Genomic DNA, 20,000 nt, shown 5'->3' on the forward strand with positions numbered 1-20,000 from the left:
GAGATGGTTTATGGACAACGACACAGTTTACTGCAGTTCTAGTTCATCCATCCATCCATACATCCATCCATCCGTCCGTCCGTCCATCCGACCTTCCATCCATCCACCGTCTGTCCAACCATCTGTTCGTCCGTCCATCCATCTATCTGTCCATACATCTATCCGTCCATCCATCCATCCATCCCCCCGTCCATCCATCCGTCCATCCATCTGTCCATCCGTCCGTCCATCAATCCATCCATCCATCCATCCACCTGTCCGTCCATCTATCCATCTGTCCATACATAAATCCGTCCATCCACCCATCCATCCATCCATCTGTCCATCCATGCATCCCTCCGTCCATCAATCCATCCATCTGTCCATCCACCTGTCCGTCCATCTATCCGTCCATCTGTCCATCCATCCATCTGTCCGTCCACCCATCCATCCATCCATCCATCTGTCCATCCATTTATTTCACAGTAAACCATGAAGTAGTACTATAGTAATGGGTCCATGCAGGGAGATGGATTATGTACAAAAACACAGTTTACTGAAATTCTAGTTCATTCATCCATTCATCCATCCCACCATCCATCGATCATCCATCCATCCCACCAATCGTCCATTCATAAACCTCTGGAGATTCATCTTTCACAGCGCATCAACCTGGAGCACCAGAAGCACTTCCTGTTTCATCTCTCAACACTCCCAAGTCGACTGAGATTTAAATCACACAAACACACAAATTCACTCATTTTTTGGTATTGTCACAAACATGCACGTGCACGCTCAATTAGACGTGCACGGAAGAGCAGAGGCAGACTAATTGGCAAATGGGGGGGCTAGTGGGGTGGCTAGTGGAGTGGCTAGTGGAGTGGCTAGTGGGGTTGGTAGTGGGTGGTTAGTGGAGTGGCTAGTGGGGGGGCTAGTGGGGTTGGTAGTGGGTGGTTAGTGGAGTGGCTGGGGGAGAGAAATAGAGACGGCCTATACGACTGAGGAAAGAACAAACAACGTCAGAAAAGTTGTCTCTCTATTCATCCATCCATCTCTCTATCCAATATCTATCCATCCAGAATCTCTTCTACCTAACTATATAGTATCTCATCTTTCTTTCTTCATCTACGTATCTATCTATCCATTTATCTATCTATCTATCTATCTATCTATCTATCTATCTATCTATCTGTCTATCTATCTATCTTCTCCTGTGACCTCACAGAAAGTTTGATTCTTACACCTTAATGCAGAAGATGATCAAATGGGGAAATAGTCTCTCTCTCTCTCTCTCTCTCTCTCTCTCTCTCTCTCTCTCTCTCTCTCTCTCTCTCTCTCTCTCTCTCTCTCTCTCTCTCTCTCTCTCTCTCTCTCTCTCTCTCTCTCTCTCTCTCTCTCTCTCTCTCTCTCTCTCTCTCTCTCTCTCTCTCCTGACCTCATTCATTCAACTCTCTTCAAAACACTAGATTGGCTCCCAGCATTTACTTGGCATCCTTTGGCCCTCTCCATCTCTCCATCTCCATCTCTCCTACATCCTAACCAAGTGTGTGTTTTTTTAACCACTTTAATGTCTGCATCCCCCTCTTTTTCCTCCCTCTCCATTGTCTCCATCTAACCTCATGCCCGAGGGGGTGATTGACCGGTGAGGGGGGTCCTGCTTCTGATTGGCTGAGCTGCTGAAAAGAGAAAGAGGAGAAGAGGTTTCACCGTGAGTTGATCCATCATCTCTGAGCGCAGGAAGATAGTGGCGCTTCATTATCCTGCATTTATTAAAAATGTCCTTCAAATGTACAATCTCTTGGAACCCACAATATGATGGGTCTTTTGAAAATTCTCTAAATGAATTCATTAAGTTGTACTACATTTCAATTCAATTCAAACCAGATACTATGATGAATTGATATGTTAAAAATAAAAATGTAGGTGTTGTAAATGTTGTGGATATGTCGAATAACAATAATTCTTATATATAATAATAATTTGGTTATTCTAATAAAAATAATCGATTTTTTTCCATTATCTTTCCTCTTTTGAAGCATTTATATTTATTTATCTATTTCATCTAGTTTTAAGCGTTGGTCAGAGCAGTGCCACCCAGCGGTGAAGCTGGTGTACTGCAGTGGGAGATGACCGCACCCACTGGTCTGAGCTGTCTGGGTGATGAGCACACACACACACACACACACACACACACACACACACACACACACACACACACACACACACACACACACACACACACACACACACACACACACACACACACACACACACACACACACACACACACACACACACCCATCCTGCCAGCCAGAACTCTTTCTTTGAGAGGGAATCCCACCCGTCTCCCACCGCATCGCACAGGGAACTGCAAGTGATGAAGGAAGATGGAAGAAGAGACCTTGACGCAAAGAGAGAAAGAGAACGAGAGAGACAGAGAGAGAGAGAGGCATGAGGAGAGAGGTAGAGAGAGGGAGAGAAACTTGAGAAACACGAGGCGAAGCCTGTTAATGAGAAATGTGGATGGAGGTTCATTGCAGGAATAAACTGCAGAGCAACAAGCAGCAAGCAAGCAAAGCAAGCAAACAGCCATAACAATAACTAAGCCAATTAATAACGTACAAGTCAAATATGAACCTGCCATGTGCACATCAGTTCACACCTCTGTTGAGGTCAATAAGGTGACGTTTTTTAGAAAGAAGAACAGCCAGAAACCAAGAGTTGGGTGAATCCAGTCATCGTTTATTGTTTCCCAGGAGTTTACAGGGTTGAAAGCACAGAATTAATGCACCACTGTAGAGAGAGAGACAGAGAGAGAGACAGGGGGAGAGAGAGAGAGAGACAGAGGTAGAGAGAGAGAGAGAGAGAGAGAGCGAGAGAGAGACGGGGGGGAGAGAGAGAGAGATACAGAGAGAGAGAGAGGGAGAGATAGAAAGAGAGAGAGACAGAGAGCTGAGATCTCAGAGTGTTTATGTCATGGTGTGTTTTGGGGCTCTGAGTTTCTCACATGGCACAGAACGTCAGATAAGAACGGAGGACGCAAAGAAAAAAAACCCAAAACCTCCCAAACCAATCCATGTCGTCCACCTCCAGCCACACCGCCTCCTGCTCCACCCTGACATTTACCAGTAAACAAAGCCACTTTGAGAGTGAAAGGACTGAGCTGAGTCTCCCTGGCTGTGCCAGGGTTGAACCTGACGTAGCCAGGGTTGGGCCGGACGTAGCCAGGGTTGAACCTGACGCAGCCAGGGTTGGGCCGGACGTAGCCAGGGTTGAACCTGACGCAGCCAGGGTTGGGCCGGACGCAGCCAGGGTTGGGCCGGACGCAGCCAGGGTTGGACCGGACGTAGCCAGGGTTGGACCGGACATAGCCAGGGTTGGACCTGACTGGCCAGGGTTGGACTGGACGTAGCCAGGGTTGGACCGGACGTAGCCAGAGTTGGACCGGACGTAGCCAGGGTTGGACCGGACGTAGCCAGGGTTGGACCTGACTGGCCAGGGTTGGACTGGACGTAGCCAGGGTTGGACTGGACGTAGCCAGGGTTGGACCTGACGCAGCCAGGGTTGGACTTGACGTAGTGAGAGTTGGACCTGACGTAGCCAGGGTTGGAGCTCACTTAGCCAGGGTTGGACCTGACGCAGCCAGGGTTGGACCTGACGCAGCCAGGGTTGGACTTGACGTAGTGAGAGTTGGACCTGACATAGCCAGGGTTGGACCTGATGTAACGAGGGTTGGACCTGATGCAGTCAGGGTTGGACCTGACGCAGCCAGGGTTGGACTTGACGTAGTGAGAGTTGGACCTGACGTAGCCAGGGTTGGACCTGACGTAACGAGGGTTGGACCTGATGCAGTCAGGGAGGAGGGCGTCTCTGCCCGGCCACACCCTTCTATTCCCATTTTTTTTAAGTAGCGCAGCTTCAAATTCACAGCTTTTGGTGCCAAAATGCAGTAGGTGAGAGGAGACACAAGGGAGTACTTTTGTTTTTGTTTTTAAATATTTGATAATTTTTATTTTTCATTTTACTTTTTACTTCTTTTTAATTCTACTTTCATTTTATTATTATTATTTCCATTTTTTCATTTCGATCATTTTAAACGCTATCTGCCGTGAAATACAATGATTCGTGTCTGATTTGGGGGAATTCCACTTATTCTAAACTAGCAACGCAAACTCGCCATTCTAACGGACGACATTATTATTATGGGATTTGTCGTCTTCGAGTCCTTCCAGGTCTGAGCCTCAATTACGGATAAAATAAAAATAAAAAGAAGACCAATAATGAAGAATAAAATAAGTAAAATAAAAAAAAATGCAAAGGTAGAAAACAAGGAAGGAAGTAGAAAAGATCGGACAGGAAGCAAAGACAGTGTGTGTCTTTGCACACACACACACAGACACACAGACACACACACACAGACACACAGACACACACACACCCTTACAGCTCATTGACACAATGCTTCATTCCTCCTGAAAAGTGATGAAGTTAAAAACAGTTTTCTCATGTATACCTGCATGCCTTTGGTATGTCAGAGTAAAGCAAAGAAACTGTGAAAAGACATCAATTATTGCTCAAGAGATCAGTTATATATATATATATATATATATATCATTACATTTAGTCATTGATCAGACGCTTTTATCCAAAGCCACTTACAATTATTCAAACACCGACGGACGCAGCCATCAGGAGCAATGAGGGGTTAAGTGTCTTGCTCAAGGACACTACAGCATGCTAGCAGGAGGAGCCTGGGATCCAACCAGCAACCTTTGGATTACTAGACGACCAGCTCTACCTCCTGAGCCACCATCCCCAATAAATGTTATATATATATATTATATTATATACATTCAAATATATAATATATAATATAAATAATTGGATTATAATGATATTTCAAACTGTTTTCTTGAATTGGTATCACACATGACTTCAATCTTATAATCAGTCATTCAGCCTATTTAATTTATTTCTATAACTATATATTATATAACTATTTGAATGGAGAAAAGTAGTCACTCTGCTGTTTGCAATCATTGTGTGCACCACACTGAACCTGGACCAGAGAAAGAAAAAGGAGAGAAATTGATAGACAGGCATGTTAAAGGTAAAGGCTATTAGAGCATCTCCAAGCAGCTTGGTGTTCCTGGGACTACAGTGGTAAATATTATTAAGAAGTTTCAGGTCCATGGGACTGTAGCCAACCTCCCTGGATGCAGCCACAAGAGGAAAATCGACCCCAGATTGAACAGAAGGATAGTGCTAATGGTAGAAAAAGAGCCAAGGACAACGTCCAAAGAGGTACAAGCTGAAACTCCCAAGTCAAGGTATGTCAGGGTCTGATGGCACCACGACTCGCTTTTTGAGTGACAGTGGGCTCCATGGAAGAAGACCCAGGAGGATTCCACTTTTGAAAGAGAAAGATAAAAAAGCCAGACTGGAATTAACTAAAATGCATATTGACAAGCCACAATGCTTCTGGGACAATGCCATTTGGACAGATGAGTCAAAACTGGAGTATTTTGGCAAGTCACATCAGCTCTATGTTCACAGATGAAAAAATGAAGCTTACAAAGAAAAGAACACCACACCTACTGTGAAACATGGAGGAGGCTCAGTTATGTTTTGGGGCTGCTTTGCTGCATCTCGCACAGGGTGCATTGAATCTGTGCAGGGCACAATAAAACCTCAAGACTATGAAGGCATTCTGGAGCCAAACGTACTGCCCAGTGTCAGAAAGCTCCGTCTCAACTGCAGGTCATGGGTCCTCCAACAGGATAATGACCCCAAACACACAGCGAAAAGCACCAAGAACGGAGAAGAACAAAACATTGGACTATTCTGAAGTGGCCTTCTATGAGCCCTGATCTGAATCCTATGGAACATCTAAGGAAAGAGCTGAAACATGCGGCCTGGAGAAGGAACACTTCAAACCTGAGACAGATGGAGCAGGTTGCTCAGGAATTGTGGGCCAAACTACCTGTTGACAGGTGCACAAGTCTCACTGAGAGCAACACACATCACTTGATTGCAGTGAGTGACTCTAAAGGTTGTGCGACAACATATTGGGTTAAGGGTCCCATCATTTTCATTTGTTTTATTATGTAAAATATTCTGTTGAATCAAAAACCAAAAGCAAAGTCTGATTTCTATTAAATATGGAATAAACAACAATGGATGCCAATTACTTAAGTGAGTTTCAAGCTATTTCAGAGAAAATTGTGGGTTCTTCTTTTTTGGTCGAAGGGTACCAACAAATCTGTCCTGGCCATTTTAGAATATAATTGATGTCTTTTCACAATTTCCCTGCATTACTCTATGACATAGCAAAGGCATGCAGGTAAACATGAGAACATTTCATTTTATCACTTTTCAGGAGGAATGAAGCATTGTTTCAATGAGCTGTAAGGGAACACATTTTTCTACGTCTGTGTGTATGTACACACACACACACACACACACACACACACACACCTCATAAAATTTGAATATCATGAAAAAGTTCAATATTTTTTGTCACTCATTTCAGAAAGTGAAACCCATGCATTATATAGATTCATTACACGTAGAGTGAAATAATATTTTATTTCTTGAAATGTTGATTGTGGCTTTAGATAATGAAAAGCCAAAATTCTGTGTCTCACAAAATGAGAATATTACATAAGATCAATAAAAAAAAGGATATTTTAAACAGAAATTGATAAGTATATTCATTTCTATGCACTCAGTACTTGGTTGTGCCTCCTTCTGCTTGAATGACTGCATGGAGGCGGCGTGGCGTGGAGGCCGTCAGCCTGTGGCACTGCTCAGGTGTCATGGAGCCCAGGTTGCTTTGAGAGCAGCCTTCAGGTTATCTGCGTTGTTGGGTCTGGTGTCTCTCATCTTCCTCTTGACAGTACTCCATAGATTCTCCATGGGCTTCAGATCAGGCCAGTTTGCTGGCCCGTCAAGCACAGTGACACCACGGTCATCGAACCAGCTTTTGGTACCTTGGGCAGTGTGGGCAGGTGAAAATGAAATCAGCATCTCCATCCAGTTTGTCAGCAGTAGGAAGCATGAAGTGCTCTAAAATGTCCTGCTAGATGGCTGTGTTGACTGTGCACTTGAGAAAACACAGTGGACCAACACCAGCAGATGACATGGCAGCCCAAATCATCACCGGCTGTGGAAACGTCACACTAGACTTCAAGCCATGTGGATTCTGTGCCTCTCCACTTTTCCTCCAGACTCTGGGACCTTGATTTCCAAATGACTTGCAAAATGTACTTTAATCTGCAAAGAGGGCATTAGACCACTGAGCAACTGTCCAGTTCTTTATGAACATGCTTGGATACAGCGCTCAGTGAACAAGCAGCTTCTTTAGTGGCTCAGCCTCCTCATCAGTGTCTTCTGGAATCTGTCATGTCAGCAGTCTTCCCCAGGACGCTGTAGTCTCCTGAGCCAGACTGACAGAGGATTTCAAGGCTCAGGAAACCTTTGCAGGTGCTTGATGAGGGTGTGACACCATGACTTTACAATATTGTACTTTTACACAATATTCTCATTTTCTGAGACACTGAATTTTGGCTTTTCATTATCTAAAGCCACAATCATCAACATTTCAAGAAATAAAGGCTTGAAATATTTCACTCTACACGTAATGAATCTATATCATATTTGGGTTTCACTTTCTGAAATGACTGACAAACAATATTGAACTTTTTCATGATATTCTAATTTTATGAGATGTACCTGCGCGCGCGCGCACACACACACACACACACACACACACACACACACACACACACACACACACACACACACACACACACACACACACACACACACACACACACACACACACACACACACACACACACACACACACACACCTTTTCTCTTCACTGAAACGAAACTGAAATGAAAATCAGGTCACGCAGAACTCACTGAAATATTATCAAAATTGACCCAAAAGAAATTCACATTATTATTATTTTTTTGCACAACTTAGTTTCTACTTTCCACGAGATTGTGTCCAACGGCACGGATCTAAATCCACTATAGAGGTGTTGGTAGTGGATTCAAAATGGTCACAATAGTGATGAGAATCAGCTTTGCGTAAATTAAATTGACCACACCCCAATTTTCCATTCTGGCGGAGGAAACAGGAAGTGGACTTGGCTGCAGGCGGACTTTATATTCCTCATGTTCCCTGGAAGAGCAGCACGTGACACAGAAAAAACAGTTACTTCCTCAGTCGTTAAAAATGTAAACAGACAGTTCCAAAAACAGAAGACAGAAAGAAACAAACAAACAAAAAATTAGCCACTGAAAATTCCAGGTTCAGGAAGTAAAAGTCCTGAAATTCACTCAGCAGTTGAGGATTAATCCGGTTTCACACTGAATCCCAAAACGCGTCCGACAGTTGGTTCCACCCCCTAGTGGCCATCGGATGAATTGAGTCTGGGAGAGAAAACGTGTTTTTTTCCGGAACAGCTGCGAGTCGTCTGCTCAGCCGGACATTTCCCATTCATTCACAGTGAATATGGTGACATCCCACCTCATTTTCTACACGTCTCAGTTTTAAGGTCAATTTAAATCAAATCAAATAAAAACTTGACTGACATAACTTCCGGCCGTAGTGTCAGCTCCCAAACTTGTCCCATGAGCTGTGAACGCAACGAAGGATTGGGTGTGAAGCAGGCTTTATGAGCAAATCAACACGCTGGACTCACAATCCCGGGGTGGAATTTTTACTTTCTGAACCCGGGTTTCCCGCCTCCCAAATGCCAGTTCCTGTTCAAGCAAATCGTTGACGGCAGAAGGTGGAAACAAGGTGTGTTTCAAAATGGTGAACAGCATCACCTCCGCTGACTGATGAGAGATTAAAAACACACTTTTGAAGGAACGTTTTTCCCCTCCATGATAGAAATACCATATTTTGGGATACAACTCTTTATATAGTCATACTTCCCCTCATGCCGTGTCATGCGTTACTCTACCAATATGGCACATTTCAAACACTGCCGCCACCAGGATGTCCCAGTGGATTGTGGGATACTGGTGTGGACGCAGCGATAAAACTCTGACAAGGAACACTCTGTACAAATACTCTGTCCTTTTTAAACCAATAATAAATATTTATATCTATGGCATACTAGTGAAATACAAGGTGTACGACGTACAGTCAAGTGCAAAATGAGGCGGGGCATCTTTCTAAAAAGTACATTGTCATCTTCACACTGTGACACTGTGTGTGTGTGTGTGTGTGTGTGTGTGTTTGTGTGTGTGTATAAAAAAGGGAGAGACTGTGAGCTGTATATTCGGATTACAACAACAATAATTATAATAAGGCAATCTACAGAAGTTGAACAGATTTTTACAGTCTGGGAGTGACGTCATATGGGGATAATTTAGGGGTCGTGGAGGAGGTGGGAACCCTAGTCCAGTTCCTGGGGGGTTTTGGCACCATCATCACATAAAACACAGATCAGCTCACACCTCGGGAGCTAAATGTCAGGTTGGGGCACAAACAATGTGTAAAAGCTGTGGGGGGTGGGTGTAAATGGAGGGTGTGGTGGTCCTAGACTAAGATGCTCTACTATTGGACAGTTTGGGAGTAGGGGGGTAAACAAACAGACTTCAGGCTCCTAAATTTGACCAATAGAGGAAACATCAACATTAGGTCTGGGTAAAAAGTTAAAAAAATTAAAAAAACAATACCCCATGATTGAATTATATTGTTTGAATTTCTGACTGAATTTGTTGTGTGAAACATTTCAGTAATGCACGACAGATGGTGAAACTGAAATGTTTCCAGCAATTCTCATTATGGATAAAATGTTGATATATGAATATAGAATCATACCCAGAGCACATACAATATCAGATCATACATCAAATCATATGGGTTTGAATCGATATAGAATCAGATCGTGGCCGTTTGTATAAAAATCTAATTGAATGGTGAGATCCTGTCCAACACCCAGCCAAACCAAAATCTGACTTGCTGGATGTTATTCAGCTAAGGATGGGAAAAAGGGACAGGTGAATGTTTTCACAGGAAGCTACTGTTTCCTACCAGCCGGAGGGGGCGATGGGGATTTGGGGGTTGGGGTGCGGTAGTTGCCAAATAGTGCTCCATGCAGTGCGGTGTGTGGGCTATAGCTGCCGGATGGGGGGCAGGTTGAGGGTCTCCAGAGCGCGGTGGTAGAGCTCCCTCAGAGCTCTGAGCAGGAAGAGACGACAGAACATCTGGTTGAAGAGGTGAGGGAGCGGTTCCTGAAAATAGAAGTAGTGTTGAAGTCAAACAGAACTTTTTTTACTCATAAATAATGAATAAAAGTCAATGCTCACCCCCAGTACGTGGACTCTGTTGTAGTAGGAGCTGAAGTCTTTACTCAGAGTCACTAGGAACTTACACACCTGTGAATAATAAACATTTTATTAATACAGCACATTTCATAGACAAAATGCAGCTCAAAGTGCTTTGGATAAAAAATAATACATAAAAATAAAAGTAAAAAACAAAATAGAAAATTAAAAATAAAAAAAATAAAAAAATAAAAAGTACTGCTGGTAATGAATAATACATGTGTTTTCAGCAGTTTAAAAATCTCCTTTCTCGCATCACACATTGGAGAATATTCCCAATACATCCAGCAGAGACAATTCAGAGCATTTCAAACAAGTCAGATATTGAAGAAAAACACTTTATTTACTTTTATTGATACAGCAATGAGTAAAAGTCAAACATTTCAGCCTGAAACTTGAGGACTGGAGGTAAAAAGGAGGGATCGGTGAATCCAAAAATCACTTGAGATGCCTCCTGTTCTCACCTGTTCAGTCTTAATGTTGACCCTGGCCCCGCCCCCTTCACAGTCCAACACCTGTCCTGATTGGTCCAGCAGCTCAGAGAAGGGAATGAGGTAATTGAACAAGAGAAGCCACTCCCCCTGTCAATCAAAATAAGTAAAGAGGGAGAAAGTTCTCTCAAGTCTGAGGATGAAAAAGAGGAGGGGGAGAAGAATAGAAGACTAGATGGAAATGAGTGTCACCTCTTCTTTAAGAGCAGAGAAGTCCAGCTGAGACGCTTCAGGGATTTCTGGGTAAATTCCTGCAGAGAAAATATAAATGATATCAGCAGGCATATTAATGTCCACCAGGGGGCGCAAAAGGCAAAGGCACAGGATAATGTTCGATTCAATGGAGTCACCCTGATATTTAGAAACAGTCTTTATTTTGTCACACAACACAACACACCACACTACAACACATGCACACACACACACACGCTTTGATGGTGCCGGTGAAATGGTTCCTCTGCATTTAACCATCCTGGCTTGTCCTTCCTCCGGGGGCTCAGCCAGGAGCAGTGGGCAGCATTCGTGGACGCGCCCGGGGACCAGGTGATAAGTGTCCATCGCTGGTCAGACTGACGTGAGGTGTAGGAAACATGCAAACTCCACACAGTAAACGGGGACTCTACAAATTCAATATATAACTTTGCAATTCCTCCCTCCCGTGACCATCCACTGGTCCTGTGGAAATATTAGAGTAACATTAGAATAATAATGCCAAAACCTTTCTCCACTCCTCTCTCGTAGCTGTCGAACAGCGTGTGCAGTCTGGCGCAGTTGTACATCACAAAGACTCCGCCCCTCGGCCCCTTGGTGGACACGCCCCCTTCCCTTTGGACATCCAACGTGACCTGAGGACACGGGGGGCAATCGTTGAGGACCATCCAATCACATGGCAGCATCTCAGAGCGAGCGTTATTCAACAGAGATGCTAGAGCACCAATTAGAACTGTGCAGGACATCCAGACATCATCTCCCTCCTTGGGGCAGCATCATATTTTCATAAAATACATTTTTGTGCTCTGAATTAATGATGGTGAGAAGTTATGACTAGAATGTTCCCAACAATGACTAGTCTGTAATATAAAAAAAAAACAACTGATAAACAGTTTGATAAACAATCACAATTGGCATTCCCATACACAATAGTTAAATAGATAGATCTGAAAAGAAAAAAATGATTAAGATTGCTGCGGAATATAATAAAGGAGAATTGAAATGATAGAAGGTTGATGTTGCATAACCATCAGAAGAAAGATTACAGTAATCAGCAAGAAATAGTCATTATTCTGAGAATAAGGCAAAAGGATTAAAAACAACTTCAGAACACACACTCACACTCACACTCACACTCACACTCACACTCACACTCACAGGGCTGGTGTGAACCGTCGACAGCAGCTCAAACCTGACGGTGGCGGAGGTCATCACCCTGATGATGTCATCCCACGTCTGACCTGCAGGGGGCGTCATTTTCACAGGCGTTAATTGGCTTCCTGTGTGTTAAGCGGTGATGAGTGTCAGGTTTCAGAGAGTGGGATGAAGGGGAGACTCCCAGACGGAAGTAAAAATATGGAGATTATTACATTTAATTTCAAGAAGTTCCCTGAAAAAGGAATTAAATAATCACCAAAAGTAGATTGTAGCTGTGAAAACTTCAATTTTAATACAACCAGTGATCTTTATGCGCTATAATAAATATTACTGTATGATAAATTATGGCTATTTTTAGAGATGTCTTAATATTTTAAGTTCATTTCAAACTTAATTATAAAATTGAAAATTAAAAACCTTTTATCAATTTATTATAAATAACCACCTGCAATACCTTCACTGTGGCCACTACTTTGGGAAACACTGGTCTATTCATCATTTTTTTCCTTTTTTGTTTAAATCATATGAGTCATATGAGAGTGAACCGACACTAGCGTGGCTCAACCAGACGACAGGTCATTGATATACAATAGTTTGTTTTTTCACTTTTGAGTCTCTATTTAACATGGATTTTAGGAGAATAGAATTCTGTGTTATAGAGAATAGAATTCTGAGTTATAAATAAACCATTAATTATTTTTTATATACTACAACTATATATAAACGATATAATTATTATTATACTATAATATGCTATGAATATAAATACAGGAATTTAACAGTCACAGTTTCTCATGAAAATGTGACTAAATGTGCTATGATTAACTGTGGTGGGAAGAAATTCTATGATCTAATTATTACATTTACATTTAGTCATTGATCAGACGCTTTTATCCAAAGCGACTTACAATTGTTCAAACACTGACGGACGCAGCCATCAGGAGCAATGAGGGGTTAAGTGTCTTGCTCAAGGACACTACAGCATGCTAGCAGGAGGAGCCTGGGATCCAACCAGCAACCTTTACATTACTAGACCACCAGCTCTACCTCCTGAGCCACCATCCCCGTATTATACGTATATAATTATACGTATGTATACATATATATATAGTTTGATAGCACATACCTTCTACTTGATCTCCGTACTTCATCTCTGAAGCATCTTTCATCTGACTTCTTCTCAGCCTGAAAGGAATACAAGGAAATTAGTCAAATTAAACGAACAAAAAAACAAACTACAACGATATCTATTTGAAATAAGAAGAGGAGGCTGACTGGAGGTACTGTGCTGCAGAGAGCTGGTTTCCAGGAGTCTTCACCGGCCCACACACCACATGTCTCTACACACACACACACACACACACACACACACACACACACACACACACACACACACACACACACACACACACACACACACACACACACACACACACACACACACACACACACACACAGCTGTTAAAAATATAAGCAGAGTGCAGAATGTGATGGAGTGAAGTGTGTGGTGTGGGTGTGTTATCAGTGTATGTGTGTGTGTGTGTGTTACCTGTGTGTGTGTGGCTCCGCTCGCTCTCCACATCATGGCGATCTGCTGCTGACGGAACTCGTCCTGACAGGAAGTCACATGCAGCGCTGTTGTCGTGGAAACCTGATTCAATAAAATGCACAAAAATCACTTGTGTCTATGACAGGATTATTGTGCTTGTTTACATGTTTTAAATTCTCATTGTGTTACTCATCCAAGGCATAACATCAGTTTGAATCAAAATACATATCACTATAATTCCCACCATAAAAAATCTCCAAAACCCACAAAGCAAAATGAGCTTGGTGACTGTTCCTCCAAACTGTTTTAAATCTCGTTTGGCTTTCAGCAGACTTTTAGAACACACCCAAGACCCAAACATGATAAATAGTTCTCCAAAGAGGGGGGTTGGTGGTGGTTCTCCATAACCAAAACGCTGTGCTCTTGTCATGCCACAGCTTGTCACAGGACAGAGTTACTGCAGCAGTTGTTGATGATTAAAGATGAATAAAGAGTTTCAATGCAGCTTGACAAGTTCAACTCCACTTGCAGAGTAACTCTGTCCTACATGCAAAGGGGGATGGTAGCTCAGGAGGTAGAGCTGTTCATCTAGTAATCTAAAGGTTGCTGGTTCGATCGCAGGCTCTTCCTACTAGCATGCTGTAGTGTCCTTGAGCAAGACACTTAACCCCTCATTGCTCCTGATGAGAGATATGCGTCCGTCGGTGTTTGAATAATTGTAAGTTGCTTTGGATAAAAGTGTCTGATCAATGTAAAGTAAAGTAAAGTAATGTAATGTAAGCTACAAAGGAACAAATACTGTGTTGTATGTCCAGCATGCTGACAGCACAGGTTAAAAAGAAAAAAAAAAAAAATGGATCTGGGGTTAGGGTTAGGGTCACCCTAACACTAACCCTAACCCTTCCCTATATGTATAGTGCGTAGACTACATCACTTCCTGTCCTGACAGTGTACTATTCAGTGAATCCAAAGTGCCAATCCTGTGTGTGTCTCACCGTGCAGTTGGCTGTAGCGTGCTCCAGCTGTGCCAGGTGGGACACACTGTCTCTCTGTACTGTAAACAACACAAACAAATAACCATGACAACAGCTAAGGCCTGGGAGATAAATCAATATCATTGATTCGCACCTTTTGTGATATCTCTTCATGTTAACATATCACAATACACACATTTGAAAACTCAATTTATAGTGAGAAAGCGTGAAAAATTCTCCAAACGTGACTTTTTAAAACTCAGGCAATTTTCTCCCTGAAAAGCTGAGATTTAAGTCGGATATCACGCATAAAATTACAGAATAGTTACATTTTTTTATTTCTATTGAATCACTGCTGGATGGATGGACGGATGGATGGGTGGATGGGTGGATAGATGGATGGGTGGATGGGTAGATAGATGGATGGGTGGATGGATGGGTGGGTGGATGGCTCCACTCACCCGTGCAGGTGCCCAGGCTGGGGTCGTATCCTAGCAACCCCTCCTCCTGGAACACTCTTTTCAGGTTGACCCTGAGCACTCCCTTGTCCTCCGTCTCCTCGCTCTTCCCTCCCCTCCCTCCCCCACTGCTCCTCCCCACACCTCCCTCTGTCTCCCTCTCCCGGTAGGAGCAGCTCTCCAGCGCCCCCTGCAGCTCCTCCTCCCGCTGCTCATTGGTCCAGCTGGCCGGCACCGTGGGCCAATCCACGGCCAGCGTGTGGAGAAAGGAGATGATGTCGCTGTCCTCTGGGAGGACGGGGCAGTAAGACACTGTGAAGCTGCGACAATGGGAGGGAGGGAGGAGAGGGAGGGAGGGACACTCACAGACCAGCAGGAGTTTTATGGGATTGCTAATAAATCAAGACAACATATACACAATTTTGGAAGCTAAATCAATGATGAAATGGCTCTTGAAGACTGAAATATTTGAGAGCTTTTCATTTGGAATTGGATAAGATTTTGGTCAGATATAAACTCTGTCATATAGTCCAAGTGATGAAATCAGAGGTTAATAATGGATTTTGAAAACATACCAATATATCATGTGCAGCTCCGTATGAATATCACAACAGAAGAGTTTTCAATATCACAGAGGGCGAGCATGACTAGTACTGACATACAAATAGTAAGTCATTTAGCATTCCAATGTCAAAAACCTAAATCTGAGCATTATTATATTAGTATATATATATATATATATATATATATATATATTATATTACTGCCCTTGAATAATATAATTGTTGTTCAACCAAAGATGTGTTTTGTTTCCTTCTGGCAAACGACACCTTTTCATTACCTTGTATATCATGTTTTAAAAACATAATCTATACTGTATGTCAGGAGTTTGTCACAGTTTGGTGAAAAACAAATGTCAGTGTCCTGCCGTTCCCGTCCTTTACTGCCCATTAATGCTTCCAATTCTCACTTTGGGGCTGCTGCATTAAGGGGCAGTTACACTCACCCCTGTCTTCTCAGCAGCGCTCCCATGTGGTCAGCCAGCAGAACTGTCCTCAGCTGACCCAGGGTCAGTGAATCAGGAGTGGGTACGCTAGGTTTGGGGTGCAGAGCGGGGCAGTTGAGCACCATGTGGCCCTGCCTCTCGCCCGACGGCTTCAGGTACTCGCTGGCTCCGCCCGCCAGGACAGCCATGAAGGACGCGGCCCGGTCCACCCTCACCCTCAGCCCTTCTCCCATCACCTCCCCTCCAGCCAGGGGCAGAACCCCCCTCCCACGCAGGGACAGTAGTCTGGACATCACGGCTGGCGGAACCTGGAGGACAGACGCAGGAAGACATATTGCTGTCAACACACACAGCTGATACCAACTGCTGAGCGAATTCTTTGCTTTTCCTGAACAGTAAAGACTTACAGTATGTGTACATGTGTAGACTGATAGTTTGGGTTAATTGGAATACAAAGATTGGCATATAATACATTTTTTCCCATTAGGGACATCTAACATGCTTGTGGGTATCACCCAGGTAGAAAACAACGGCGCTCAATTTGTGTTTGACAGTTTTAAATTGAATTTATTTTTTCCAATCAGGTTTGGGATATTCTCAAATAATAATACAGAGGCTAGTATTTAGGCCAGTATTTAATCAATATCAGATGAGGATCTGTGCAAATGATCTGTGCAAAGTGTTTAAATTATTAAATAAATGGAATATAAAAGAGGAAAAAGGAAGGAAGGAACATTTTAAAACGGTGGTGCGACTGTGCACATACTGCACACATACCTATTTAATGGCAGATTAATGTACTAGTACATTAAACCTTGTGAATGATCAGATTACACAATTCAGGTTGAATAGAAAGGCGGATCACATATCTTTACAGTCAATTATCATGATTGTGTTCATCTCAGTTGGAACCAAACAATTGAGAAACAATCAACAACAATGTGTCTGGAGATCTAATAGCTGCTGTGTTTATCTGACCCACATTGTGCCACCATGGGTCCATAGTTTGTACCAGGGGCAGTTTGGTCAAGCGTAAAAAAACTGTGAAAATTCACATAGTAGCCTCAATATTAGTTTCAGACAGTCCATTTGTATTTGTTTTGTAATCTTTTGCTGCAACCATTTGTGATGTGAGGGTCAAATGAAGAGTTTCAACATGTGGGACATGTCTGCCAAAGGGGGAAATGAGACACAGTCAGACGTGTTGTTGTCAAGTGAGGCGGTTATAATCAGTGGATCCGAATACAATAATAATAATAATAATAATAATAATAATAACAATAATAACAACAATGATAATAATTAAAACAATAATAATAACAATAATGATAATAATAATAATAATAATAATAATAATAATAATAATAAAAACAATAACTATGATATGATAATAATAATAATAATAATAATAATAATAATAAAAAAACAATAACTATGATATGATAATAATAATAATAATAATAATAATAATAATAATAATAATAATAATAATAACCGACTTGGCCTTCCTCATACAGCGTGTTGAGCACCGTGGTCGGGGATAAGAAGTCCCTGCTCCGGAGGTTCTTGGCACTGCTCTCCTTGAACCAGAGCTTCTCCGGCTCGCAGCAGAGCCTCTCCCCGCCGCCCGGGCCCTGCGTCCGGACGGCGTCCGGCCGCTTCCCCCGCAGCGCGGAGCTCAGAGCCCGCACGGTCGGGGTGATCCGCAACGGCGACGACTGCTCAGGTTTCTCCATCACCGCCACATAAAAACAAAAAATAAAAACCCGCTCGCGATTACCGACGCATTCAGAGCGTGTTCGCTGACCCTGTCCGGGAGGATGCGAACAGACGTGTCCGGGCTCTGGAGCTTCGCACCGCCCGTGACACGCTCCTCCAGCCTGCGGCTCGTCACTGACCGAGCACCGGCTGCAAAAGACCGCAGCGGATGGATTCTGTGCGGAACCCTGGAGATGGTGACTTGTTTTCTGCCGGAGCCTATTTTCTGACGGACCAGTGGTGAATGTGTAACTGCGCCCCCTGTGTTTAGTAGCGGTATTGTAGCGTTATATTCAATGGATGCATTTATTGTTGCACCAATGCACCTAGAATATTATGTGTATGTATATTTAAAAACATGAAACAATACGTTTTGCATTTGTAGTAAAACACCTAATACATTTATTCTCAGATTTATATCATTAAAATAAGGCATTTTCTGCCTTTTTCCCCTTTAGCAAATATTAAGGAATAATGTACTTTAACATAGAATAAAATATGTAAATGATGCACACCAACTGAAAACATTTAACAGGAGATTTTATTTGTTAGTGTGAAAGACATTATCTACTGGGCACTCATTTATTAAAAGCAGACTTCTGTGCTTTCTTGGCAGAACAAACGTTATCCCCCTGATTTTATACTATTTTATACTATGTTATTATTTCAAATCCTCCTCTAATGAAAATAATATGAAATTGTCAACATTAAACCCAGAGCAATGCATAATGCAACACGTGTTTTCAATGCAGAACTCATTGAAATGAGCCATACAGTATTTAAACGTATGGAATTAATGACAATCAACATTTAGACAAGAGACTCTCTCTAAAACCATCGTCTTTATTTAAAAAACAAACACAGATAAAGTTACATTGACAAATTGCCTTTTGACATTACAGACACATGTTTGAGGCGTTTGAACTCATATTATGAACGACCTTTGAACATGGGCTGTGAGCGGTGTCTCTCTTGGCTGACACGAAGTTCCCGGTTGCCTCGGCGTGTCGCTGGCATCCGGGAGAAATCGTGTCATTAAAGAACAACACCTCGCGCCTCTGATCCAAATCCATGCAGAAACACCCAAATAACCCCTGATGAGCATCAGCTGTGCAGCACTGGGGGTTGCCAGGTATGAACTCACTGCCTCACGCCACGTGAGGCAGTGAGCACGTGAGCACGACACGTCGGAATGTAGCTGCATTTCAAACAATTTTGTGTTTTTTATTTTTTATCATGTATCTCTTTAATAACTCATCTTTTCAGACGCTGGAAGGCGTATTTCCCTAATTTTTCTGGAGCTAGGCTAGCTGATCCCATCCGCAGCCATGCTTTGGGCTAACACAATTAGCATGCAGTCTGTCACTGTATTGGCCTTCTCGTCCTGATTTGGGTACGATAGACAAAAATATTATTTCCCCAAAAACTGGAGGATCCCTGTACTTTCTGTTGCTTAAAATACTAAGACCTCAAAATCCTACTTAGGAACTTGAGTAAAAGTATTTATTTACTGGGCTTACTCCACTTCAAGAAGTGAGTTTCACTTCTGAGGAAAACAAAACTGATGATCAACATTGTATGAGTCATAGCAAACTTGTTCGACCTGTCTATAAGACGGTACATTACTGTAAGATGCTTTAAGATTAGTTAACATTATCTTTTATCATTATATTTATTGCAGTTGTGTAAAACTTAGGCTAGATTTCCATGGTTACACTGTACATATGATTCAGCGTGTGTACTCTAGTCAGATATCTGTGATACTAGGATCCAGTTACTGGACATTCTCTAACATTCAACTAGAAATCATTTTGCTGGGGACCCTCCTGGAACCTCCGCAAGGACCCCAGGGTGCTCCCAGGACCCCACATTGAGAACCAGCGACCTGGACTACCTCGATGAACCTACCTTCCTCAAAGACCTTGAGAGCGAGCGGAGGCTGGAGGCCTCCAGACGTCAGGGTGAGGTGGGATGGAGACGGAGCCCACCAGCAGCTGCTGCTCACAACCAGCTGCATTATGGGTTCCGTTACCACCGCACCCACCAGGGGCCCCGCTCCGC

General features: G+C 42.9%; 1 protein-coding gene across 1 annotated transcript; it reads right to left on the reverse strand.

Moving 5' to 3' along the window:
* Positions 1–10,013: 10,013 nt before the first annotated feature.
* Positions 10,014–17,917, reverse strand: dalrd3 (DALR anticodon binding domain containing 3; the record flags this gene model as incomplete). The annotated part of the gene is made up of 13 exons (XM_080015853.1): positions 10,014–10,242; positions 10,318–10,386; positions 10,800–10,916; positions 11,019–11,077; positions 11,545–11,671; positions 12,189–12,277; positions 13,321–13,379; positions 13,470–13,534; positions 13,744–13,845; positions 14,739–14,797; positions 15,179–15,495; positions 16,182–16,489; positions 17,681–17,917. The coding sequence occupies 13 exons, from the start codon at positions 17,915–17,917 to the stop codon at positions 10,123–10,125; spliced, it is 1,728 nt and encodes a 575-aa protein (XP_079871979.1). The 3' UTR covers positions 10,014–10,122.
* Positions 17,918–20,000: the final 2,083 nt, after the last annotated feature.

The sequence above is a fragment of the Zeus faber genome (genome assembly GCF_960531495.2).
Source record: "Zeus faber genome assembly, chromosome: 15".
Taxonomy (NCBI): Eukaryota; Metazoa; Chordata; class Actinopteri; order Zeiformes; family Zeidae; genus Zeus; species Zeus faber.